The 25889-nt window shown below is 45.9% G+C and overlaps 2 protein-coding genes across 4 annotated transcripts in view; one reads left to right on the top strand and one right to left on the bottom strand.

Moving 5' to 3' along the window:
* Positions 1-21097, bottom strand: part of Ankrd11 (ankyrin repeat domain containing 11) — a 152376-nt gene extending 131279 nt beyond the window's left edge. For all 3 annotated transcript variants that reach the window (XM_052166288.1, XM_052166290.1, XM_052166289.1), the window contains exon 1: positions 20993-21097. The gene's annotated coding sequence lies outside the window, so the exon portion shown is untranslated. The remainder of the gene's footprint in view (positions 1-20992) is intronic.
* Positions 4014-25608, top strand: LOC127672089 (proline-rich protein HaeIII subfamily 1-like). Its single transcript, XM_052167295.1, has 5 exons — positions 4014-4095; positions 10624-10679; positions 20393-20601; positions 20705-21891; positions 25334-25608. The coding sequence occupies exons 1-4, from the start codon at positions 4014-4016 to the stop codon at positions 21450-21452; spliced, it is 1095 nt and encodes a 364-aa protein (XP_052023255.1). The 3' UTR covers positions 21453-21891; positions 25334-25608.
* Positions 25609-25889: the final 281 nt, after the last annotated feature.

Below are 25889 nucleotides of genomic sequence, written 5' to 3'. Positions count from 1 at the left end.
AGAGAAACCCTCTCGAAAAACAAAACCAGAGCTATACAGAGAAACCCTGTCTCAAGGGGAGGAAAAAAAAAAACCATACAAGTCAATCATAGCATGGCAGAGCTGACTCAGTTGTCAGGAGCACTGACTGCCCTTCCTGAGGCCCCGGGTTCAATTCCCAGCATCCACAGGGCAGCTCAGAACTGTCTGTAACTCCAGTTCTAGGGCTTTCTGACACAGACATACATGCAGGCAAAACACCAATGACCATAAAATAAAAATAAATTTGAAAAATAGATAAACCCTTGAATGCGCATACATAAGGATCTCTAAAGAATATTTAAGTTAGCCTTTAAACAAAATTTCATGCAAGTGAATTCTTACTAATTTCTCTCTTCTTTCTTGAATGGACACTGAACAGTGTTTGTACCAGGCTGTCCCTGCCTTCTTTTCCAACCCTGGGTAGTACAGAGGGACAAATGGCTTAGTGGAAAATTTCACAACTGGAGACTAATTTTAACAAGTTATTCATGAAGTCATTTCAACAGACTCTCCTGACTGCTTTCTCTACAAGATTATCTTACAGAAGAGAAAAAAACGGCAACATTTTTGAATGGCCACTGGAGCTAGACATACAAACTCCCAGGTAAAAAGAAAGCTGTGAGCATTCAACTGGAAGACAAAGCTGACAAGAAGCACTAGCTAAGGAAGAAAACGTCACTTCTTTTTAATTAAGCAGGCCCTGATGCTCTTGTGACCATCAGGTGAGAACCACACACTATGCAATGCCCTTAGACTCCTTCAAACCCTGATGCTGCAGTAAAGTGGAAAAGCTCCAGTTCAAAGGTCCATAGCCTAGCACTGCATTAGCAGTCACTAACACCTAAACTGTTTCTATAGCAACCAGAAAGACAATATAAAGCACCCAGCTTTACACATTGTTCTCTATTACAATGAAATAGTGAACTTAGGCAAGGGATTCTGACAAAGAACCAAGTAGACAGTATCTATAACATTAATGCTAATGTTTGTATTGGCCACCACATTTTACCTTCAATTCTAAAGTAAATCATTATTCACATCAGGAATATGAAAATTACTACTTATGAGCAATAAACACTTCTTTCTATCTAGAAGAAAATCTCGAAGCCAGGCATGGTAGCACACACCCATTATCCCAGAGCTTGGGGAATGGAGGAGGAGAACCAAGCACTCATAGCCAGTTTCCATGAGATAAGGCAGAGGACAGCCAGAGTCAAACAAGACTATGAGTTGTGTGCTGTTTTGTTTTGCTTTTTTAAGGCTGGGCAATGGTGTCCCACCACAGGCTCTAATTAAGCCAATCTTTGGAGAATCAGAGGCAGGTAGGTGTGTGAATCTTGAGTTTGAGGCCAGCCTGGTCTACACAGTGAATTCCCGGACAGCCAATTACATAACACCCTGTCTCAAGAGCAAACAAAAAGGAAAAAACAAAAACAAAAACAGAAATCCAAAGAGGTACTTCAACTAATCACACAAACACACATACAAAGACGCTGGCGAGATGGCTCAGCAAGGACATCTGTAGCCTGATGTCAATCCCCAGAGCACACACTGTGAAAGGAGAGCTCACTCTCCCACATGGTCCTCTGACCTCCATACACACGCTGTGGCATGTGCACACCCACATTCATGCATTCGTATTCTTCAGTTAATAAAAAAATTCACAACAAAAATCAACCGAAATACTCATGCCATAGCCTTAATAATCCACAAGCAAGATGGTCACTCTCCTCCCAGACAGAATCACAACTCTTACTGCGAGAATGTTAGTATTTATTATCCTCTGGTTCCAGACTATTTATAGAACAGAGAAGTGATTGCTATGTAACAATGTGATTTACATGCCAACAGGAAAAAAGAAATACAAACCAAAACCTGGCACATCAGGACAGGTAAATCCAACGGCACACCTGCCTCTAACCAGTTGGGGCAGGCAAGATGCAAGCCAGTCCTGACTCAGCTAGGCGTGGCTTCCCCAGCCCAGTAGTTACCAAAACAGACACAAAGCCTCCAGGGATAAGGCCCCCTAAAAGGTCTTTCCACCGGCCCAACTGTTGTTTGGTTCTTAAGAGGCTCTATCTACCACTGCCCAGACTACCAGCCCCCAACCAGAGCCCAGGCCACAGCCAGTGCCACCAAAACACAAAGCTGCTATTCTCTCCCCAGTACATTTGGACGTCACAAAACTCAGAAGACTATCCAAGAACCACTTTTCCCTTCCATCCAGACCCACATCTGACCTTTAGTCAAAGTGCATTCACTGGTTGTAAAGCTAACTGAACTCAAGAGGGCTCCTAGCCACACTTAATGCTTTTATGTTCTCTTCTTTGCCAAGTACTATTCTGCACAGTGTAAAACAAATGTCAAAACCTTTCACTTTAAGGTTACCAGCTAATCATATATTTCAAACATCAGAGCCACAATAAATTCAGAAAAGCAGAATACAGAAGAGTTGGTCTTTTTAAGTGGATATCATTGGGGTGCATCATATAAATGCATGAAATTGTCAAAGAATAAATATTCTTTTCTTTTTTTTTAAAGATAAGGTCTTTCTCTATGTAATCCTGGCTGTCCTGTAACTCTCTATGTAGATCAGATGGCCTCAAATTCAAAGATCTGCTTGCCTCTGTCTCCGGAAGTGCTGGGATTAAAGACATGAGCCACTATACCCGGCTTTAACACTCTTTTAAGAAAAAAAATCCCGAGGCTGGCAAGACGTCTCAGCAGAGGTCCCAAGTTTAGCCTATACATACACACACACACACACACACACACACACACACACACACACGGGGGGGGGGGGGGGGGGGGGCAGGGGCAGAGGCAGAGGGAGAAAGGCAGGAACACTTATGTGAACAGATGTACACTTATGTGCACCGATACTTGGAAGGGGGAAAGCATGTAGCTTGATCTGAAAGGTAGGTTAAATTAAAAAACAACGGCCAAATGAAGCCTTCATAGTTGGGCATTGAGCATGAGCCAAGTACATTCTTGACCCAAAGTAATCTGGTAAAATCACAACTTTAAATATTTATAATCCTTGACCCAGCAATTCTAGAATGTAACTAATAGCAATAACACTTAAAACAAATATAGTATTAAGTATTACTGGTACAGTAAGACACCGAGAACAAGTCCATCAGCAACAGACAAGTTGACCAAATACATACACTGAAGTAGCTCCCTATTAACACAGAAGAAAACCCAAGATCAGGATTTCAGGGGTTTTGGTTGGTTGGTTGGTTTTGGTTTTTTGTTTTTGGGGTTTTTTTTGTTTTGTTTTGTTTTTGTTTTTGTTTTTGTTTTGTTTTTTTGTTTTTTTTGTTTTTTGAGATAAGGAGAACCACCGGGCTCCAAGACAGGTTTTTAAAAAGCAATTACTGCCGGGCGATGGTGGCGCACGCCTGTAATCCCAGCACTCTGGGAGGCAGAGGCAGGTGGATTTCTGAGTTCGAGGCCAGCCTGGTCTACAGAGTGAGTTCCAGGACAGCCAGGGCTACACAGAGAAACCCTGTCTCGAAAAAAGCCAAAAAAAAAAAAAGCAATTACTGTACATCTACTGTGTGTGTGTGTGTGTGTGTGTGTGTGTGTGTATACAAAAAATTCTTTTTGCATAGTCTGTAATTATAGTAATTGCTAATAAAAATATTGACTCTGAAAACCAGAAATTCTCTGGGATTTATAGCAAGTAGAGTTTTGCTTTTAGTTATTTTGTGATACTGGGAACTGAATCTGGAATCTTACATACACTACACAAGTACTCTACCACAACCCCAGCCTTAATGTGCTTTTACCTCAGTCTGGAATTCCCTGCTGTGTCCCAGGCCTCTCCTCGCTCCTTAAATTTGTCTGAGTCACTACAGGAGTTGAGGAGTAGAAGTCACCCTCTTGGCTTCACATTATTCTGGCATTCACCTCACAATATTACAAAGCATACAAGAAACAATTATAGGCCTGTCCAGACTAGACGATGTGGTAACTCGCTGAGACACATGAGGCTTTTAGAGTGGGGGCAGCAGGCAGAAGCCTGTTGCATGAACATCTACAAAGGGTTTAGGAAACAGTATGAGCAAGGTATGGTAGTGCATGCCACCGCCCAGAACATGAGAAGCAGAAGGAGGTGGATCACTGTGAGACTGTGAGTTCACAGCCAGTCTGATCTACATATCAGAATTCCAGGCCAGCTAAGGCTACAGTATGAGACAAAAGACAGAGAGAGAGAAGAGAGGGGAGATGTAGGAAGGGGATAGAAATCAACAACAGATGGCTAGGGTCAGAATTCAATGGCTAAGCACTTACTTCCAAGTAAGTATGGTGTACTCACATATAATAAATAAATAAACCTTTAAAAAAAAAAAAAGATAAAAACTAAGTCCTGAAAGTTGACCTCTGAACACTACACAAACAAGTTTGCAACTCTAAATATAACTTTTTAAAAAATATATAAGTGAACGTACTTAAGGCCAATAAACTGAACACTTTTTTTTAAAAAAAGATTTATCTACTTTATATGTGTGACTACACTGTCACTGTCTTCAGACACACCAGAAGAGGGCGTCAGATATCATTACGGCTGGTTGTGAGCCACCATGCGGTTGCTGCAAATTGAACTCAGCACCTCTGGAAGAGCAGTCAGTGCTCTTAACTGCTGAGGCATCTCTCCAGCCCAACTGAACCATTTTTTAAAAAAGGGTACAAAGGCCGGGCAGTGGTGGCGCACGCCTGTAATCCCAGCACTCTGGGAGGCAGAGGCAGGCTGATTTCTGAGTTCGAGGCCAGCCTGGTCTACAGAGTGAATTCCAGGACAGCCAGGACTACACAGAGAAACCCTGTCTCCTCGAAAAAAGCCAAAATAAAAGGGAGGGGGGTACAAAGAGTAGCTGGAGGGGACCTTCTAGATTGCCTGAGAAACAACCCCACTAATTCCTACTATATCTAAGGATACATTTTCACTGAAAGACAGGTCTGTACTTTGGGAATAAGGAACTAGAATGCTTCACCAAGGCCACCATCATGCATTCTGCACTTGAAATTTGACCTTGCTAAAATGTCAGCGTGATGAAGAAATTATGTAGCAATAAAACCGAGTCATCAATCTCTGACCTCAAAGTATTTGTTTTGTTTCTTCAATTTTTCAGAGTGCTAGTGATGAACATGTCTGGATATGATAGAAAGTAGGTTACAGAAGAGTTCTTGAAACGTTAAATAGTACTCACAAACATTAAAGTTAAACCTAATATTATTGCTTGACATCTTTTGTTTACTAAGGCTTTGAAATGAAAGTTTAAAAAAAAAAAATCAACAAGTCTTATTACTTATTTTTATTATTAAAAATTACTAATAAAACTGATTTTGTACTTCCTGTTTACAAGGTGAGTTCCTAAACAATCTTCCCTTTTTTTAAATCAAAGTTAGTCAAGAGAGAGGGCAGAAGTGGGAGAAGAGGAATCAGGAAGGGAAGGAAGGAGGCAGAACAGGCAGGCATACAAGCACCTCCTAGAAATTCCAGCACTTCAGAGGTTCAAGGCCAACCTCTATACATATTAAGTTATCAAATTTCAAACTAGACTAAAGTACAAGAAAACCGGTGTCAAAAAGGGAGCCCCCACCCCACACATAGGCCAAGGCCAAGACCCAATAGCCAGAGAACATGAGAGGCCGCTGCACAGGCATGCCCTGCAGGGACAGAGAGAGCACACTTAGGGGAACACTGTGTGAGACTTGTACAGACGACGGCTGGACTGTGCTAGGCACAGTGGAATGGTCTCCAGGCCTCAACCTTTCTAACCTTGGGATCACAGGGCCATCACTGTCTTGTGGTCTTTGAGACCCAGATTCAGTCGAAGCCTAAGAATGCTTAGATATAAGATATGACTTATATCTAAGCTATGACTCAAGCACACACTTAAATGCAACAATGAAGAGCAATGACAGATGAAAACCAGAAGGTAACCATACTGCAGGACAGCCGAGTCCAAAGAAAGGAAATCCTACTTTCCTAATGATAGGACATTCCTGTACCACACTTGGATACTCTCCCCTAGCCCACCTGGGTTACCCCAAAATCCCAGAAGGAAGATTACACCAAAGGAATGTCCCCCCAAAACAACCTCAATGTCTTATTCTCAAAAATTCCGGTACAAAGGTGTCCGCTGATGGCCACAACCAGCGTGCCATGGCTCTTCGTCCCATACGGTCCTTCTAACCTCCCCACCCTGGGGATATCACTTACAACAACTCCAAGTTCTCCCTGTGGTAACCACATTAGACCTCTATAAACAATTCTTTGTGCTTATTACCAGAACTCTAACATCAAAGAAGCATATAACTCAACAATAGAAGACGCTGCTTGGTTTTTGTTTTTGAACAGAAGGGTCTCAGCCTAGGGTGGTGAATGGCAGCTGCAATCAATGCAGCACTGGGGAACTAGAAAGAAGAACTGGAGCAAGTCTAAGGCCAGCCTGGGATGTGGGAGAGTTCAAGGCCAGCCTGAACTTCAACATGAAACTGTTGGAAAAAAACAAACAAAAACAGGGACTGGGGTGGGGGATGGCTCAGGTGATCACCTAGCAAGCATGAAGGTTTCATTAGGTTCACTCTGTCTCCAGGGGCAAAAAACTAGGCATGCTGATAGACTCGTGCAGTTCACGCACTTGAGAAAATCAGAACTTTAAGGCTGCCACTGACTGGCTACACAAGGAGACTGAGGCTAGTCTGAAATACAGTAAGACCTTGTCTCAAAAATTGAAACTGTCAGATGCAACACATACCTTTAATCCCAGACCTAGGGCTAAGACCAGCCTGTTTCCAGTTCCAAGAATGCCAAGACACCCTGTCTCACAAAACTACACAACACAAAACAAACTAAGCTAAAGGAGCCAGCGAGAGGGCTCAGAGATTAAAGAGTATGTGTTGCTTTTGCAAAGGACCTGGGTTCAGATGCCTGTACACACGTGGTGGTTCACAATCAGGTATCAGAGGATCTAGCATCCTCTTCTGACTTTTAAGCACCAGATACACATGTGGTGCACATACATAAGCAAAGGCAAAAAAACAAAAAAAAAAAAAAAAAAAAAAAAAAAAAACTTCCATAAAATAAAATAAATAAATCTAAAAAAAGTCTCACTCTGTAGCCCAAGGTGGTCTAGAATTTCCCAAGCACTGGAACTACAGGTATGTGCTACCAAGATTGGCACTCAACAGAATGAAGCCAAAGAAAAGCTCTCTGACCAGCTGGATGACACTAAACAGCCATGCAGCCTGTGACAACTGTATGTACAGTGTATTCCTTTGGGTCCCCTTGTTCCCAGGGCAACAGTCTCATCACTGGCAAGTTCCCTGAAAGTCAGTCCTCAAGCAGCAGGTAATTGGCTCAGAAAAAAGTTAACATCACCAGAACATTAACTACAGGGAGATTTACCTACTACACAGAATCAATGAGGAAAGATAGAAAAACATTTCAACGCTTAAGAAAAACTTATATGAAAACTGAAGGTTATTTTTAAAGGCCTAAGAAGTTATTTCCCTAGATTAACCAGCCCTTGGATGCTTTCTGTACAAATTTTATTGATCAACTTTAATCTCAGCACCCGGGTTCCAGGCAAGCCTAATTTACAGAGTGAGTTCCAGGACAGCCAAGGGTACAGGAGAAACCCTGTCTTGAAAAACCAATAAACAAACAAACAAGAATAAAATCTACTCAGAAACAGGAACTAGTATCAGGATAGTCATGTTAGTGCATGCCTATAGCTCAAACGCTCAAGGTCTCTCTCTGGGCATTTTAGTAGGCTAAGACCCTAATTCAAAAAGGCTGAGGATATAGGTCAATACTAAAGCATAAACCCCTAAAAGTAACAGAAAGGAAGAGGAAGAAGGAATTAACACCAGTATCAACTATTCATAGTGAGGGACTACTACTCTGAGTCACATGCTAGGCTTGAGTCAAACTGTGAATGTGTAATCTGATTCTCATCAATGATTTTCTGTATTTCTTTTTGGTTAATCATGGGGGGGGGGGGTTAATCAAGCAGTAACAAGGCACGCACATCTTGCTATCAGAGGACAGATCTGAGGCAGCCAGTTCTCTCCGTCCACCCTGTGGGGTCAAGGATTGAACTGAGGTCATCAAGGTTGAAGTAAAGCCCCCTACCCACTGAGCCATCTAGTTCATGCTGTGTGATTTTCTATCACCTCCACATCCTATGAAGTACAGCTACATGCACAGGAGCACATGCCACAGGTCATGGGAGTAGCCACCAATGACAACCACAGAGGAAGTCTAAAGAGAATCCTGTTGATAAAGAATGAGTTCCAGGTCTAGCTCTCCAACTACTCACTAAAGCCCCTCTCTCTGCACATGTGTTTATTGATTGGGTTTGGGGGTGGGCGTGGGGTAGAGGAGCATTTAGGGAGTAGTTGTCTTACTATAAGGCTGGCCCCAGCTCCTAGCATTCCTGGGATTGGGGCATAAACCATTATACCCAGTTTGGATAACTCACTTTTAACATAAATGTGGCCACAAAGTAACACCTACACACCAAGCTCAAAGTATTACATGGGCTACAAATCTCACCACTCCCATTTCACACCCACAACCTACCTTCTGGTTCTCCCATAAGTAAGAGGTTCCACTTTCAAAAGTAAAGCTCAGTACCACAAGATTAAACACACAATTCCTGAATCTATTATTTAAAGTTCCACAATTTTTAGCTATTAGGCAACACTGACCTCAGAGTCTGAGGATGGAGGCAGGTTGTCTCCTTTTATCTTAACAGCCCAGGGAGAACTGGCTTCAGCCCCAGCTGCAACACTTCAACCAAACAGCTTTGATAGGCCCACTTGGTTATAAGTTTTTTTGTTTTCTTATTTCACTCACTGAAAACATATACCTCAAAAGCATTCTTTTTTGTTTGTTTGTTTTTTGAGTCAGGGTTTCTCTGTGTAGTCCTGGCTGTCCTGGAACTCACTCTGTAGACCAGGCTGGCCTCGAACTCAGAAATTCGCCTGCCTCTGCCTCCCAAGTGCTGGGATTACAGGCATGAGCCACCACGCCCAGCTCCTCAAAAGCATTCTTTTTTTTTTTTTTTTTTTTTTTTTTGGTTTTTTTCGAGACAGGGTTTCTCTGTGTAGCCCTGGCTGTCCTGGAACTCACTCTGTAGACCAGGCTGGCCTCGAACTCAGAAATTCGCCTGCCTCTGCCTCCCAAGTGCTGGGATTAAGGCGTGCGCCACCACCGCCCGCCAAAAGCATTCTTAAACAAGAAAATGCGGTAGCCTTGTTTGGGTAAGGCACAAAATGAGAGAGGAGAGAGTGACAGAGTGAGAGAGCAAGCAGGAGAGGGAGGGAGGGAGGGAAGGAGAGGGAGAGGGGAGAGGAAGGGGGCAGGGGAGAGGGAGGGGAAGGCTTTAATCATTTAGAAGGCTCACGCCTTTTAATCCCAGCACTCCAGAAAGAAGCAGGCAAGCCTGGTCTACAGAGTGGAGACTGTCTCAAATATATGTAATAGTGTGTGTGTGTGTGTGTGTGTGTGTGTGTGTGTGTGTGTGTGTGTGTGTGTGTGTGTGTAAACAAGTAAGATTAGAAAGATAGCAAGCATACAATGTGCGCGGCTGTTTCTCGCCCACCCGGGTGCCCGGAGCTGAGTTACCCTGGCCCAGCAGTCACCCGAGCATCAGCAGCCCACTGAGCTGATGCTTGTTTCAAAGCCTTACCTGGTTGCAAGTGGCAGCGGCACATGCCTTTGAGTCCAGGACTTTTGAGAAGCAGAGAAAAGTGGACAGCCTGGTCTACATACTGAGTTCCAGGCCAACTACAGCTGCATAGTGAGAAGTGTCCCTAAAAAAACACTCTTACCTAGCAAGGCGCAATCCCCCAAGCAGTGTAGAGTTCCCAGAGAGCCATCATGGTGGAATGGGAGATGAGGAGCACCCAGCAAACACAGGGCTCAGCACCACCCACCACTACACTACTGCCCATCCTCCCTCCTGTACCTCTGTTCACCTCCCTCCCTCTCTCTCTCTCTCTCTCTCTCTCTCTCTCTCTCTCTCTCCCCCTCCCTTTCTCCCTCCCTAGCCCTGCACAGTGATGACAGGAGAGAAGCACTCACAGTAAGAACTGCATCCTACTAACCTGAGGGAACTCAACAGTGCTCACTATTAAATTTGGTCTAGATTGAATGTATTGAATGTTTCTTACATAAAGTAACATGTCCTGCCGGATATTACCATTTTCTCAGACATATAGAAGCCTTTGTAAGGGCAGACCTTCAAAGGCCAATCTCTTTCAAGTAAATATTAATTACCTATGTACTGACACAAATAGAGAGAAAATACAGAAGGCAGAAGATAAAACTAAACCCAGGTGAATTCACCCAGGTCTGACACCCAGGGTCTCTACTCTTCCTCTATGGGGCTGGGTTTCGACAACTAGTCTCTAGCTCCCTCTCTACTGTCTTGGCTTACATTTTGTACTGACTTAGTAAAACTTTGAGAGCACATACCAAAAGTCTCTAACTCCCTCCCAACTGTCTTGGATATAAACAAGAGCTCCTAATATTAACATCTCTGCTCAAACACTTGTGAGGCCCTGTCTGGCCACTTTCAGGCTTCTCCGAGAAATCCCCACCTGCTGCGTCCCTGAACACTGTGTCCTGTTCTGAGGTAAGCTGCCCACATCTCCCTCCAGAACACACCACAGGACCAGAGCTACCCGTGCCCTTAGGAAGTGTAGCATACAGCAGGCACAAACAACAGCGTCTAAGTCTGTTAACCTGGGTGGTTGAGGAATGAAGGCTGATCGGCGATAGCAGAGGGTGACACGGACTATCCAGTGAACCCTGAAATCAAGTAGCGCTGAATGGCAACAGCTCACACAAGGGCTGGCCACACAAGCCCAATCCACAGATGCTACAACAGGAGAGCTCCGACGCCCAGCTGTGACCTCACAGGAACGCATGGATACCCACAGTATCAAGTGATGGCCAGGGCAGAGTGCTGCACACGCACTACAGCCGGCTTTTAGGACGGAGGGTGTACTCCACCTGGCAAAGTGAACATATTCTAAAGGGACGTTTCTCTGTCACACTAGTGAAGCAATGGGCCTAGTGGTGTGTAATGAGCTCATGAATTTGGACACTCAGTCCTCAGCTGGTCTTGCTGTTTGGGAAGGTTATGGAACCTTTAGGTTTAACCTTGCTGAAGCATGTCACTACAGGATGACTTTCAGAATTTATAGCCGCACCACGTCCTACTTTTTTTCCCTTTCTGCTTATTGTGTGGATGCGCTCCTGCTCCTGCTCCTGCTCCCCTAAGGAAGGCGAGTCTCTGTAAGTCTGAGGGTAGCCTGGTCTGCACAGTGGATTCTAGGACAGCCTGGTCTGCACAGTGGGTTCTGGGACAGCCTGGTCTGCACAGTGGGTTCCAGGGCAGCTGGGGCTGTGCAGAAGAAGTTAAGTGTGTAAGTGGGGCTGGGATGTAGCCTAGCTCATCAGCTGCTCAGATGCTTTCCTAGCATGCGTAAGCCCCAGTTTAATCCCCAGTACTGCATAAACTAGGCAGGGTGGTGAATGCCTATAAAACCAGCAGACAGAAGTGGAGTAGGCAGGAGGATGGAAGAGCTCAGTGTCATCTGCAATTGCAGTCTGAAGCCAGTCTGGCATAGAAACAATGCTTCAAAACACAATAAACAGGAAAGGGGCAAAAAGGGAAGACTGGGCAGAGAAAATCGAGAGTAAAATGCTTACCCAGAATGCTCTAAGTTCAACACACAATACCCTGCACCCCCAAAAAAACTCTTATTAAAGCTAAGTGTGATGGCACATGCCTTCAGTCCCAGCAGCCTGAAAGGCAAGGCATGCAATATGAGTTTGAGGCCAACCTGGTCTACAGTTTCAGGACAGTCAGGGCTCAAAAAACACAGGAAGTAGGCACCACAGCTGAAGGTGTGGCTAAGAAGTAAACAGAACCCTTGCCTAGTGTCCACATGGCCCTTGAGTCAAGCCCATTACTGAGATGGGGAAGGATAATGCAAGTTTACCAGAAGCAGGAGTAACTGTGTGTGTGTGTGTGTGTGTGTGTGTGTGTGTGTGTCAAAGGCTCTCTCCATGTAATCTCATTAATGTACTTCTGTCTAACTAATTAAACTGTAAGGGAAGGCACAGACCAAGTATCTACGTTTCACAGAAGGGCTAACGAGATGACTCAGATGGATAAAGGCGCTTGCAGCCTTCAAGCCTTAAGTATCAATCCCTGGGACCCACAAGTTCCTCCAAAGTTCACATATGTGCTGTGATATACACCCACAGCAAGAGGAGAGGAGAGGCCAGGTGAAGTCTAGTGGTGCAGGCCTGTAACCCCATACTCAGGAGACAGAAATGCAAAACCCAAGCCCTGGCACAAAACTTACCTAATTTTTGTCTTTAAAAAAAATTTTTTAATGTCCCAAAACTTTTGAAACGAGGGGCTAGAGAGATGACTTCGCACACTCAGGAACGGAGTCTCTCTCTCTCTCACACACACACACATACACAGATGCTCACAGCCCCTGTCACCTGCACTCACTGCTGACAGCACACAGTTAAAAGGTCTGGGGTGGGGAGCCTCAGAAGCACAAGCAAACAAAACCTCATCACTGGTGCATTCACTAGGCTCTGAAGAGCATGCATGCGCCTGAGGCAGGCAGATGTGTGACTTCAAGGCTAGCCTGGTCAACAAAACAAGTTCCAGGCCAGTCAGACACTGTCTTAAACCACTTCCCACACTATGCACCAAAAAAAGGGGGGGAGGGGAAGAAAACATACAATCCTCACAAAATCTAAAAACTTAAAACCTGAGTCAATCTTGAGGTTACAGAGTAGTAACCAATGCAAGTTACTAATATATTTTTTCAGCCCCCTAAAAGTCCAGGTTTCTTCTATGTAACCACCCAGAAAGGCTTTCTTTCCTTGCTCTGTATATCCCTTAGCCAGCCAGTGACTTATGATGCAGTAATAGCAACAGCTATTCTTCGAGTCGTCCTGAGTTCAACCGCCAGCACCCACATGGTGGCTCACAACTGTCTTTAACTGTAGTGCCATGGGATTTGACACTCTCTGGTGTGCAAATATATACACCGAGAAAGCACATAAATAAATGACATTCATACATGTGTACATCTCTGTGTACCTAGACACACATCTGTGGAGGACCAGAGAGGACGTCAGGTCCCCTTGAACCGCAACTACAGCTGTGAGCCACTGTGTAAGCGCTGGGGTCAAACATGGCTCCCTACAAGAGCAGCTAGTGCTTTCACTTCCAGTAATAATTTTTAAGTAAATTCTTTCAAAACTGTTGCTTTGGCGTTTTTTAGGTCGTATTTCCTGTTCTACAGGATGTACAAACCACATTTAAAGCATGGTGAGCTGGGCTGGGGAGCAGCTCCATGGCAGAGCACTGACAGAGCACATGGCAGAGCACACGGGCAGGCCCAGGCCGCTCAGAGAGGCGATGAAAACTACACCGCCTTTCTTTTTGTTTCTTTTCTTTTTGGATTTTTTTGAGGCAGTGTTTCTCTGGGTAGCTGTGGCTGTCCTGGAACTTACTCTGTAGACTAGGCTGGCTTCTAACTCAGAGATCCACCTGGCTCTGCCTCCCAAGAACTGTAATTAAAGGTGTGCATGCAGCAAACTGTTTAAAAATCAATTTATTTTTAATTTTTGTGTATGTGTAACACTAGTGTATCTGGTGCCCTTGGAGGTAATCTCCTGACATTGGAGTTAAGGATACCTGTAAGCCACCATGTGGGTGTTGAGAAAGAAAAGTTGAGTCCTCTGTGAGAGTAACCAATGCTCTTAACTACTGGGCCATCTCTCCAGCCCCCAATATTAATAACTTGCTAAGAATAAGCAATAAACTTCTTCAGTATTTCTCTTCCTGTTTTAGAAGAGAAAAGAAAAAACATGTTTGGTGCATTTTAGATGAAAATCTGCCATTATGGTTATTAAACATTTACAAATAAATTTCAATTTCACCCTTTCCTAACATCACCTTTTTGGGAGGAACTGTGGAGTGCAGAGGACAGAACGCTAAATGGTTCAAACCACAGCCAACTGCTTCCTCCTACATCCTACATCCCCCAAATGATTAAACCAAACAAACCCAGCCTACTTACCAAAACCAAGAACTCCCAAACATAATTTTCTTCTCAAAAGCAAATTTCTACCCTGTCTTAGTACACATCTGCAATGCAAGCTGTGGCAAGACAATCACAAGTCTGAGATCAGCCTAATTATACAGAAACAGGATCTTAAATAATTTAAAAAAACCTTTGTTACTGGGTGACTGGGTGATGATGGCACACACCTTTTACCCCCAGCACTTGGGAGGCAGGGGTAGGTGAATCTTTTGAGTTCCAAGCCAGCCTAGTCTCTAGACCAAATTCCAGGATAGCCAGGGAGGGCTACATAGAGGAACCCTGGCTCAGATAGATGAATGGACAGATGGACGGACGGGTGGATGGACGGATGGAATGAACATAAAACACGAACTATTAAACATTCTCCCACCACAGTGCGTGGAGGAGTCAGGAATCGATGCCTCGAGCACAGCAGACAGGTGAGAGACCTCAGAGCTACATCTCAGCCAAAAATTAAAATTTAGAAAACAAAGACTGTACCCAGGGCTGGAATGATGGCTCTACAGTTAAGAGAGAGCACCTGCTGCTCTGACAGAGGACCCAGGTTCAGTTCCCAGCACCCATGTGGTGGCTTGCAACTGTCCATAACTTTAGTTCCCAAAGATATGACATGGCACACCTTCTTCTGACCTCCAAGGGCCCCAGGAATGTCAGAAAGTACACTTACATGTGCAGACAAAAATGCACATACAGATAATAAAAATATTGTTTAATTTTATATATGCATATATGGAGTGAAAGAGAGATGGATACACTACACACACACGTACAGACTGGGTTAAGGCTGGACATGGCAGAATGCACCTATAATCCCAACATCCCAAAACCAGAGAATCAGGAGCCAGGGGCCACCCTGAGCTATACAAGACCTAGTTTCAAAAAGAAAGGAAACCTAAGGCTACAAGGGAAAGCAAAAACATGCAACTCCACTTTGGTACATTTCCCTCAACAAACAAACAAACAAACCCTCTGCCCTTCAGTCTGTGAGCCACGCCCTAACCCTCAGATACAAAGTCAGCAGTGTGAAGACGATGGGGAAGCAGTGCAAGAGTGCAGCAGGATTTCTAGCCAGTCAACTTCCCAGATCAAAATTATTCATATACTTCCAAGTATACAACTTAAACCAGCGGTTCTGAACCTTCTTAACCCCGACCTGTAATACATTTCCTCATGTTGTGGTGGCCCCCAACCATAAAATTATTTTCATTGATATTTCATAACTACAATTTTGCTACTGTTACAAATTACAACGTAAAATTCTGTGTTTTCTGATGGCAACTCCTGTGAAATCAGACCCCAAAGGGGTCATGGGCTGAAAACTACTGCTTTAAACAATCCCACAACTACTCCTTGAACCAATTATGTTACTGGCCAATGTCACCAGTAAGATCCTTCATTCCCTAGCTCCATTAAAGCACACAACCTGATCTCTGGAGCTGGGAAGACAGGAGCAAGACATCAAACTAAGTATTACATAATTGATGACATTTATTTGTGTTAAGTTCTATGTGGTTATAACAAAGTGGGGGGGGGGGGTACTTTCCTTAGGAGGCTAATTAGGAAGTTTCAGTAACAATCAGACCTAGTATCTCCCCACTTGTGTAAATGAGACAGAAGGATACAGGTGATTCAAGGATCCTTGGCTACTACACAAATAAATAAATTTAATTTTCAAAATAAAAAGATAGTCCCTAGTTATACAGTCAGTTCAAGACCAGCTTGGGCTGGATAACATAAGAGCCTGTCCAGTGGAGCAGTAGCAGCACGCGTCTTTAATTCCAGTTTGAGGCCAGCGTGGACAAGTTCCAAGACAACCACGGCTACATAGAGACCCTGTGGGAGGAGAAGGGAAACCTATCTTAAAAGAATGAGGGGGGAGTGCTAGAGTGGGAGGGGCCAGGAATCTCAAACAGGAAGCAGCTTCCATAGCTTGCAAACAGCCCAGGAATAAACAGGGTGTGGTTGTGTATAAGTTAACCTAGTAGTACCCTGGAAGTCAGAAGATCAGAAATTCAAGGTCATTCTCTGCAACACAGTAAAGGCCAGTAAGGATATATTTAAGATCTTGTGAGGGGAGGGGAGGGGAGGGGAAGGGAGGGGAGAGGAGAGGAGTGGAAAGAGAAAGGAGAGGAGAGAGGAGGGGAGGGGAGAGTGGAGAGGAGGGGAGGAGAGGGGAGAGTGGAGAAGAGGGGAGGGGAAGGGAAGAGAGAAGAGGGGAGGGAAGAGTGGAGAGGAGGGGAGGAGAGGGGAAAAGAAGGGGAGGGGAAGGGAGGGGAGGGGGAGGGGAGGGGGAGGGGAGGGGAGGGGAGGAGAGGAGAGGGGAGGGGAGGGGAGGGGAGAGGAGAGGAGGTTGGAAAGATGGTTCGGGAGTAAAGAACACTGGCTCCTCTTCTAGAGGATCAGGGTTCAATTCTCAGCACTCAGGCAGCTTACAACTGTCTAACTCTGGTTCCAAGGATCTGACACCCCCACGCAGTAATGCATGCAGGCAAAACACCAATGCACATAAAATAATAATTTTTATTTTAAAAAAGAAAAGAAAGGAAGGAAAGGAAAAATGAAATCTCATTAAAAGGAACTTAACTAAAACATAAAGCAGATAGCAGTATGAGCCTCCATGCGTGCCTCCACACCGCAGACAGGCACACCAGCATGGCACAGCCCAAGGAGAAAGCCTCACAGCCACTCTAGAAATCAAAAGGCATGGGCCAGAGAGATGGCTCAGCAGTGAAGAGCACTCACTGCTCTTCAAGAGGTCCTGAGTTCAAATCCCAGCAACCATGTATGTAGTGGTTCGCAACCATCTGTAATGGGGTCTGACACCCTCTTCTGAAGACAGTGACAGTGTACTCAATAAAACTTAAAAAAAAAATCTCAACAGAAGTTTGTTACAGAATCAGTTAGGTCTTTTTGGCTGTAGCTGGGTTTGTTTGTATGGGGGGCGGAGGAGTTGTTAATGACTTGGGTTTGTTGGTTGTGGTTTTGTTTTTTGTTTTGTTTTTGAACATTTACTTATCTATCTTGTAGCCCTGTGCCACTGAAAGCATGCAAACGTCAAAGGACAACTTGAAGGAATCAATTCTCCTCGTTACTGTGTAGGATTTAGGGATCAAAGTCAGGTCCTCAGGCTTGGGAGCAAGCACTTTTACACGATGAGCCATCTTACCAGCCCGGGTTTTGGTTTTCTGAGACAGAATCTTGAGTTCTCAACGGCCTATAACTACTATGTTGACAACCACGACTCGAACTTCTCCTTCTCCTAACCCAACCCCCCAAGTACTGGTATTTTCACTAAGAATTCACCAGCTCACAATAGCCATTTTGATGCTTATAAAAACAGTATTTGTAGTTCTATCATATTTTTTAATGCTGTTTGGGGGAGCTGATGTTCAGGAAGCCTGGGTGGTAGCACATGCCTGTAACGTCCTAGCACTGGTGGTGAGAGGAGGAGGACCAAAACCCCAAGGTTATCTTCTGCTGCACAGAAGTTCAAGGCCAGCAGGGGCTACTTGAGACTGTCAGAAAAAGATGGTTTTGGTATGTCTAAATATGAACTACAAGAAAAACTGAATAGAATGATTAAATAATAATTCTAAAAATTCAGAAAAGCAAAAACAGGCACTTAAATACAAAGCTGAATTTTAGTCTAGCTTAAGAGGTACCACAGCCGGGCAGTGGTGGCGCACGCCTGTAATCCCAGCACTTGGGAGGCAGAGGCAGGCAGATTTCTGAGTTCGAGGCCAACCTGGTCTACAGAGTGAGTTCCAGGACAGCCAGAACTACACAGAGAAACCCTGACTCAAAAAAACCAAAAAAACCAAAAAAAAAAAAAAAAAAAAAGAGGTACCACAAATATACACCAAACAAGCCACTTAAGAATAAAAATATCGGTGGTGGTGCACGCCTGTAATCCCAGCACTCTGGGAGGCAGAGGCAGGTGGATTTCTGAGTTCCAGGACAGCCAGGGCTATACAGAGAAACTCTGTCTCAAAAAACAAAACCATAAAAAAAAAATAAATAAATAAAAATATCTATAGGAATTAATGAGGTAGTCATTAAAGCGGATCATTTTCTAAGCCTAAAAGGCTTTCCATGCCAATTATCCAACTGCCTGAGTTCCGGAGCTGAGGACTGACACTCTCTTTCATATAGCTTTAAGACAAAACTGAGAAAGCTGAATTGGACAGAAATTCCATTTGAAATTCAAATGAGAACACATACTGAAAACATTTCAGGACAATAACTCCTAGTGATGTGAATCCATTCGATTTTTGTTTAAAGTTATCACAGGGGCCATGCTCAGTCTCAGAGCGCTGCCTAAGCGGCAGTAATAAGGCCGCCCAGCCTGCCCGGCGTGCGGGTGGATACGGCAAGCATCATCATTTTCACCTATTAACCAGCAAGCATCTCGCTACTGCCAGACGCCCATCCATTACACTTGCCATCTGAGGGATGAAGGGACTTACACCGGGTAATGGACAGATCAAAACACTTATTTTGGCAACAAATGCAGATTATTCTCTGAACCAGCATTTACTGATGCTTTCTAATTATGTTATTTAATTGATGATGGGCTCGCTGCCAATATGCAAAACAACCCTCCTCCTATAGTTGATGAACTTAGGTCTCCAAAGCACACACAGAAAGCTTCTAGAAAAAAATATTCTTACATATACAGCATAGCTTTTTTTAACTCTATTTGTAGAAAGTTCTTGTCACGGACCCAACACTGTTATAGCTAACATGACAGCCACTAGTCATCAGTGGTCCATCTGGTTTAGTGAGATGAAAGACTCTGACAGCACATGATTAACATGGCTAATGGAGAGAAAAGCATCTCACAGAAAAATGCAAGTTCAAAGACTGGTAGAAAGTTAGACCAGTAAGAGAGGAATTCTAAACCAGGTGACACTTTTAGGGAACTTCTGGAAAATGTTGTTGTACACGGTTTACCACAGTATGGAGTTAAGGTCAGATCTCCCAGTATCTTTCGGGTTGCTTTTCAAGGAATGCACGGAGCAATCACAAAGAGAAACTGTCATAGCAACTTGGCCTTTGTTCCTCCCATCCCACCATTCAGGAGGGCCAGCCTATCACAGAAGATCCTGCTCTTAAGCGTGAAACTACAGCAGAGCGAACAACAGCTGAATGGACTGTGGGGGAGGGAACACCAGCTTCTGGGAGATCCGATTCAAGGGTCATAACCAGAGTTAAGCAAGGCATTTTTCCAGTTTAAGTATAGCTGCAAAGTGACATCGGAGTATTTGTGCAATCATTTCAAAAGACACAAACAGAACTCTAGGTCTTCAGAGCAGTCAGTGTTCAAAAGAAGAAATAAAGGTCTGAAGGCAACAAGTACCATTCTGGGGGACTACCGTGGAACTACCCAAATTACCACTGACTAGGATCGCAAACACCATTCACAGTAACTGTTTCGATAGCTTTTTCCACAACCCATTATTACCTACAGTCTTTGCTGAGTTACTCTTCTCATCCCCCAGAGACGACCCAATAGCCAGATTTTTCTTGCAATAGTGCACTTTTATTCAGTAGTTGAATGGAAAGTGTTCAAAAGACCACAGAAAACTCACCAAATAGGTACAAAAACCTGATTTTCCTACCGGAAAATCTGTAAAAGTACCCAGTTTTCTCAAGTGGGTGTAAAACTTCTCATGACTGCAGAAACCACTGTGAAACACGAGCACTCTACACATGGAACTAGATTTCAGAGCATACAGCCTTCCTGTGAACCAGTGTAACCTTCACCAGTCTTCCAGGGCCCTGTAAGCAAGCGGTTATGCTAGAGGAGCCTTCCAGAAACATAACAAAAACAGAAAACCCTACTGGAGCGGAGGGTAAAGGCAAGGCCTTGAGAAAAAAATTAGACTCCACACCAAGGAGCTAAACCGCACATCCGTCTGTGAGGGGGCTAGATCCATGTGGCAGGGCTGACCCTGCACACACGTACACACACATACAGGCGCGCGCACACACACACTCACACTCACACACAGACGCGCACACACACACACATTCTCGCAGCTACCGCCTTGCCAGGGGATGATGAAATGAGGAACGGAAATTAACATTTCAGGCAACGTCTCACATTGTTCCTTGAGGCCAAAGGCTGCTTCTGCAGCCGTCGCCTACATCGCTTTCCTCCCACTCTTCCCCCCCCCCGTCCCGCCTTCCCCTCCCCCAGACGCCCCCCGCCGCCCCGCATTCCTGCCCCCACTCGGGCCTGCGCGCCTCCGCACCCCGAAGCTCCAGGTCCCCGGCTCGCCCGCCCCCTCCGGCTCGGCTCGCAGCCCGAGGGCCGCCTGCTCCCATTTCAAAACACGATAATAATAGGGACGCTGGGAATAACAACTACCACCAGCCCGGCGACGGCGCCCCTCCCGAGGGTCAGAGGTCGGCGCCCCGCGCCACTGAGGACCCCGGGAACGCCCGGGAGCCCGCCTTCGTCCTCACAGCGTCCCGGGACCCACTAACGCACCATCGCCCCCTGGTCAAGGCCCGCCCTCGATCCTCACGACCGCCCCAGCCCGCCCGGGAGCCCTTCCTTAGCCTCTGACGGCCGCCCGAACCCCGGGACGCCCCGAGGCTGGCCTCGGAGCCCGCCCTCGGCCCCTCATGGCCGCTCGCAGGACCCCCGCGGCCCACCGACCAGCCTCTCGCGGCGCACGGCCCGCCCCGGGGCACCCGCGGCGTCGGGCAGCGGAGAAGGCCTGCAGGCCGCAAGGCCGCAGGAACGCCCGACGCCCTCACCGACCACCACCCCCAGGTCGTCTGCGCCTCTCACCGGGCTCCGAGGGCGACGCGGCTCCGCGGCGGAACGGCGGCAGGGCGCGGGCGCTGCCCATGCAGCCCGCGGCCGCGTTTCCCGGGCCGCGCGGCCCGGGCGGGAAGGCGGCGTCGGCGCGCGGGCTGTAGGCTGCGGCGAGTGCGGGGCCGGCGGGATGCAAGCCCGCCCTCAGTGTGCAGAAGCTCACGCGGGGCCGCGGCGCTCGCGCGGACGCTACTGCGGGGGCGTCTGGCCGCGGACTCCGCCGCGGCGCCTCCCCGGCTGGGGCCCTCGGTCCATCGCGCTCTGTCGCGGGCGGCCTCTGGCTCCAGGACCCAGCGGTGGCTGCGGCGGGCGCCGGCCGCATGAGAGCCTCCCGCCCATTGGCTCGCCGTATCCGCCACCGCCATTGGCCCGCCCCGCAGAGCGGCAGGGGCCGCTTACGTCACGTCGGAGAGGAAATGCGATGCCGGGGTGAAAGGGCTCAGACGGCCTGACGGCTTCCGTAACGGGCATGGGGCGGGACTACGGAGACGTCCCGGAAAGATTGGCATCGGTGCTTACGAGACGCAGGCGGAAAAAGCAGCTAGATTGGCTGCCCTCCCTGTCACGGAATACCACGATTGGCCGTACCCAGTGCCGGAAGTGATGAGACGCGGTCTGGAAACAAGGTTGTTGCCGAAGGTTAGAGATGTGTTGTGCTGGCTGGCCTTGTGCTGCGGTCGCGAGGTCGTATGTCGCCTGCAAGCCTGTGTGAGCTTCGAGAAAATGCGCCTCTAGCCGGCAGGAGGCTCTTGAAGTAGCAAAGACAGCTGCGATGCCGCGAGGAAGAACGCGGCTCTAGGCTCTTCCCTGGAGGAGTTCCTGGACGGCGCTTCGCTCTGAGTCCCGGGAGCCACGTTAGCAACCGGGATGTGGTGAGCTCCAGACCCTGCCCGGAGGTTTCCTTAGACCCCGCGCTTCAGCTGCCTCCCTTCCCCTGCCCAAGAAACTTCACTGCGATGGTTCGTGAACCCCCCCCCCCCAAAAAAAGACGAACCTCAGAGTTAGACCGCAAAGTCTCATCGTCTTGTGCCTTACTGTTTGAATTTACAGAACGCGGAAAAGTTTAATGACGGTTTGCAAACTAGCTAAAAATTCGAAGCACAGGACTATAATCCCAGCACTGCAGTGACTGAGACAGGAGTATCCTGAGCTCAAAGTACATTGTTGTGTACATTTTTTGAGTTCAAGATTTGAGTTCCATAAAACCTTGCCTCCAGAAATAGAGTTACGGTGACGAGTCTGATATGTTGGTATAGGCTTTTAACCCTAGGACTTACGCAGAAGCAGGTCGGATGGATCTCTAGCATAGGCTACACAATAAGAGCCTACTTCATAATATAAAATAAGTCACCAGGGCTGGAGATGGCTCAGGGGTTAAGAACACGTGCTCCCCTTCAGAGAACCAGAGCTTGGTTCTCAGCACCCACCTTTGACACCTTCACAACCACCTTGAGATCTGGTATCCTCTTCTGACTTTTCAGGAACTCACACACGTGTAGAATACTCACACATATAGAATACATATAAATCCTTCTTTAAAGTAATTGGAACTTGGGGAGATGACTTGTCAATCAAAAGCACTCACTGGCTGCTCTTCCAGAGGATCTGGGTTCTATTCCCAGCATCTATAATTCCTGTTCTAGAATCTACTAAAAAAAAATGTTTAATCAAACCTCCAGTCTTTCCTGTTTAAGTGCACCTGTGTATTTGTGAACCAGAAAAGCTAAGTGGCTGAAATCAATATTTATTCTTCTTTGTTTTGTTTTGTTTTTGACTTTTGGTTTGTTTGTTTTTTTTTAATGAGTTTTCTTTGTGTAGCCCTGGGTGTCCTGGAAATAGTTGTATAGATGGTTTGGGTGTTTTGTTTTGTTTCTGTCTTTCACTGAACTGTGTAAACAAAGTCTTTGCAGAGCACAGATTATGAAATCAGGGAATTGCACATCCAGAAGTGGATGGGACCTTAGAGGTGACCTTTCCCCTTCTGAAGCAAACCTAGAGTTTAGAGGACATGGTATGATAAAACTGCCCTGCCCCTGTTCAAAATTCCAGCTCTGTGATGAGTAGTTGTAATTGTAACCGTGTACACTTGGTTTCTCCAGTCTTTGGTTATTTTCCTATCGTGCCAATTTCATAAACATGGGGTGAAGAGGATGTGAAACCTCTAAAGCACATGAGAGGCTACATGAAATAAAAGTGTCTACTGCAGTATACTGTGTGTGTTTTGTGGGAAGGCAAAGGACCTCTTTGTGGAGTTCTCTCCTTTGCACTTCATGTAAGTTTCAAGGATCATAGACTTGGGGGCTGGAGAGATGGCTCAGTGGTTAAGAGCACTGACTGCTCTTCTGGAGTTCCTGAGTCCAGTTCCCAGCAACCACATGGTGGCTCACAACCATCTGTGGTGGGATCCGATGCCCTCTTCTGGTGTATCTGAAGACAGCTGCAGTGTACTCATATATATATATAAAATAAATAATTGATTTTAACAAAAAGGATCATAAGCTCATGGTTTACCTGCTGCACCATTGTCCCAGCCCAGAATTTTTTTTTTTTTTTTGAAAGAAAGTGGGCTAGAGAGATGACTCAGAGAGGTTAGGAGCACTGACTGCTCTTCCAGGGGTCCCAGGCTCAGTTCCCAGCACCATGGTGGCTCACCACAGTCTGTAACTCCAGTTCCAACACCTGCTTCGGCCTCCTTAGGCACCAGGTATGTAACATGGTTCACAGACAGACACACACACAGACAAAACACCCTTACACATAGAACTATTTTTTTAAGATTTATTTATTTTATGTATATGAGTACACTGTAGTTATTTATTTTCAGACACAACAGAAGAGGGTATCAAATCCCATTAAAGATGGTTGTGAGCCACCATGTGGTTGCTGGGAATTGAACACTGGACCTCCAGTCCCACATAGAACTTTTTAAAAATTAAAAAAATAATAAAAAGTGGATCTGTATCCAGGCATTGTGGTGCACACTTGTGGTCGTAGCCCTTGGAAGCAGAAAGATCAGGAGCTCAAGACCAGCCTCAGCTACCTGAGCCACTGGCGGCAAAAGAAAACAAAAGGGGGTGGGGTCTAGAAATAGAGCTCAGTTGATAAAGTGCTTGCCTGAGATGCGGAGAGCCCATGTGTTAACACGCCTCTGACTGACAGCACTTAGAGGCAAATAAATAAATAGGGTCTCCCTCCAAAATTAAGGCTGGTCTCAAACTCTAGAGCAGTGGTTCTCAACCTTTTTAGGAAGCACGAATGCTGCAGCCCTTCAACAGTTCCTCACGTTGTGATTACCCTCACCCACAATATTTCGTTGCTACTTCATAACTAATTTTGCTTGTGTTATGAATCATAATGTAAATATGTGTTTTCTGATGTTTTTAGGCAATCCCCCAAGGATTTAGACCCTCAGGTTGACCAGTGCTACTCATGGGTCTCCTTTGATTATAGGGGTGCACTACAGTGATAGTTGTTGAGATCAAATATCTCTTAAATTGAATCAGTGCCCTTAAAAAAGAAGCCCGAGGAGCTGGAGCGATGGCTCAGTGTTAAGACCATTTGCTGCCCTTGGAGAAGAAGGAAGTTGGAATGCCAGAGCTCATATCAAGTGGCTCACAAGGGCATATAACTCCATCTCTGACACTACTTAAAAGAAAATTGGCTGGGCAGTGGTGGCACACGCCTTTCATTCCAGCCCTTGGGAAGCAGAGGCAGGTGGATTTCTGAGTTCAAGGCCAGCCTGGTCTACAGAGTGAGTTCCAGGACAGCCAGGGCTACACAGAAAAACCCTGTCTTGAAAAAACAAACAAACAAACAAAAAAAAACCTGTGGAAACTTACACAGCACTTGTGACATGTGGGAACAAGCACTCCATCATCACACTGACCCTAGCTCAAAAGCAGAAGAGTCAGCTGCAAGATGGCTCAGCAGGTTAAGCTGCTTCACCTGATCAGTCTGACAACCTGATATTAATCCCCGTCACATGGGTAAAGAAAAGAATGAACTCACAAGCTGTGCTCTAACCACATGCTAACCACACGCGTGACATGGCACACATACACGCATACAATGAATAAATTAAAGATTACTTAAGAAAACAAAGGGAGCCAAGCACGATGGTGTATAGCTTTAATCCCATTACTTTAGAAACTAGCGGGTGGACCTCGGGGAGGCCAGCCTGGTCTACACAGTGGGTTACACAGTGAGACCCTGTCTTAAAACAAATAAAAAATAAAACCACAACACTGAAAGTGAAGAAACATACAGGAGGAAACACCAGTCTAAGTGTCTGCTTTTATACATTTCTTCCTGAAGGACTAATTTGCTGTCGGCGCTTCGGACCACAGGTTACAGTTGGTTGGAGCAGAGCAAAGGTTGAGATCTGTGCTGCCACCACTCACAGCCACATCTTCACTCGGAACAAAGTCCAGATTGCCATGTGCCACAATGGTAAAAACAGGCCTGGGATTTCAAAATCTTAGGACCAAGAACAGACCTAAACCATCTCACAAGAAAACAACGTAAACGTCTAACATGTCGACATAGTGCTTTAGATATGTTACTTTGAATAAAACATACTATTGAAATTAGTTTGGCCTGCTTCTTTTTCCTGTTTAACTAGATTTAGAGGAAGGCACCGGTGGCTCCTGTTAGGCTGCTGTGCATAGCTCCTGCCTCTAGAGACATGCCATGGCTACTGGTCTGGACTACAGCAAGAGGAGCACGGTGGCTTGCTGGGCAGCATTTGTCTTTTTCTCTGGATAGCCCTGGCTGTCCTGGAACTCCTTCTGTAGACCAGGCTAGCCTCGAGCTCACAGACAGCCCACTGCCTCTGCCTCTCAAGTGCTGGGATTAAAGGCCTGTGCCACCC

This window comes from Apodemus sylvaticus, chromosome 21, assembly GCF_947179515.1.
Source record: "Apodemus sylvaticus chromosome 21, mApoSyl1.1, whole genome shotgun sequence".
NCBI classification, from domain to species: domain Eukaryota; kingdom Metazoa; phylum Chordata; class Mammalia; order Rodentia; family Muridae; genus Apodemus; species Apodemus sylvaticus.
This window is presented reverse-complemented; position numbering and strand designations above follow the sequence as displayed.

What these genes read in the sequence shown, in the direction of transcription:
- LOC127672089 (XM_052167295.1), top strand. Translation starts at nt 4,014, where the DNA reads ATGAGGCTTTTAGAGTGGGGGCAGCAGGCAGAAGCCTGTTGCATGAAC. An exon ending in TAGGAAACAGTATGAGCAAG is followed by an intron (nt 4,096 to 10,623) that starts GTATGGTAGTGC and finishes GGCCACTTTCAG; the next exon opens with GCTTCTCCGAGAAATCCCCA. An exon ending in GCCCCTCCCGAGGGTCAGAG is followed by an intron (nt 20,602 to 20,704) that starts GTCGGCGCCCCG and finishes CCCCTGGTCAAG; the next exon opens with GCCCGCCCTCGATCCTCACG.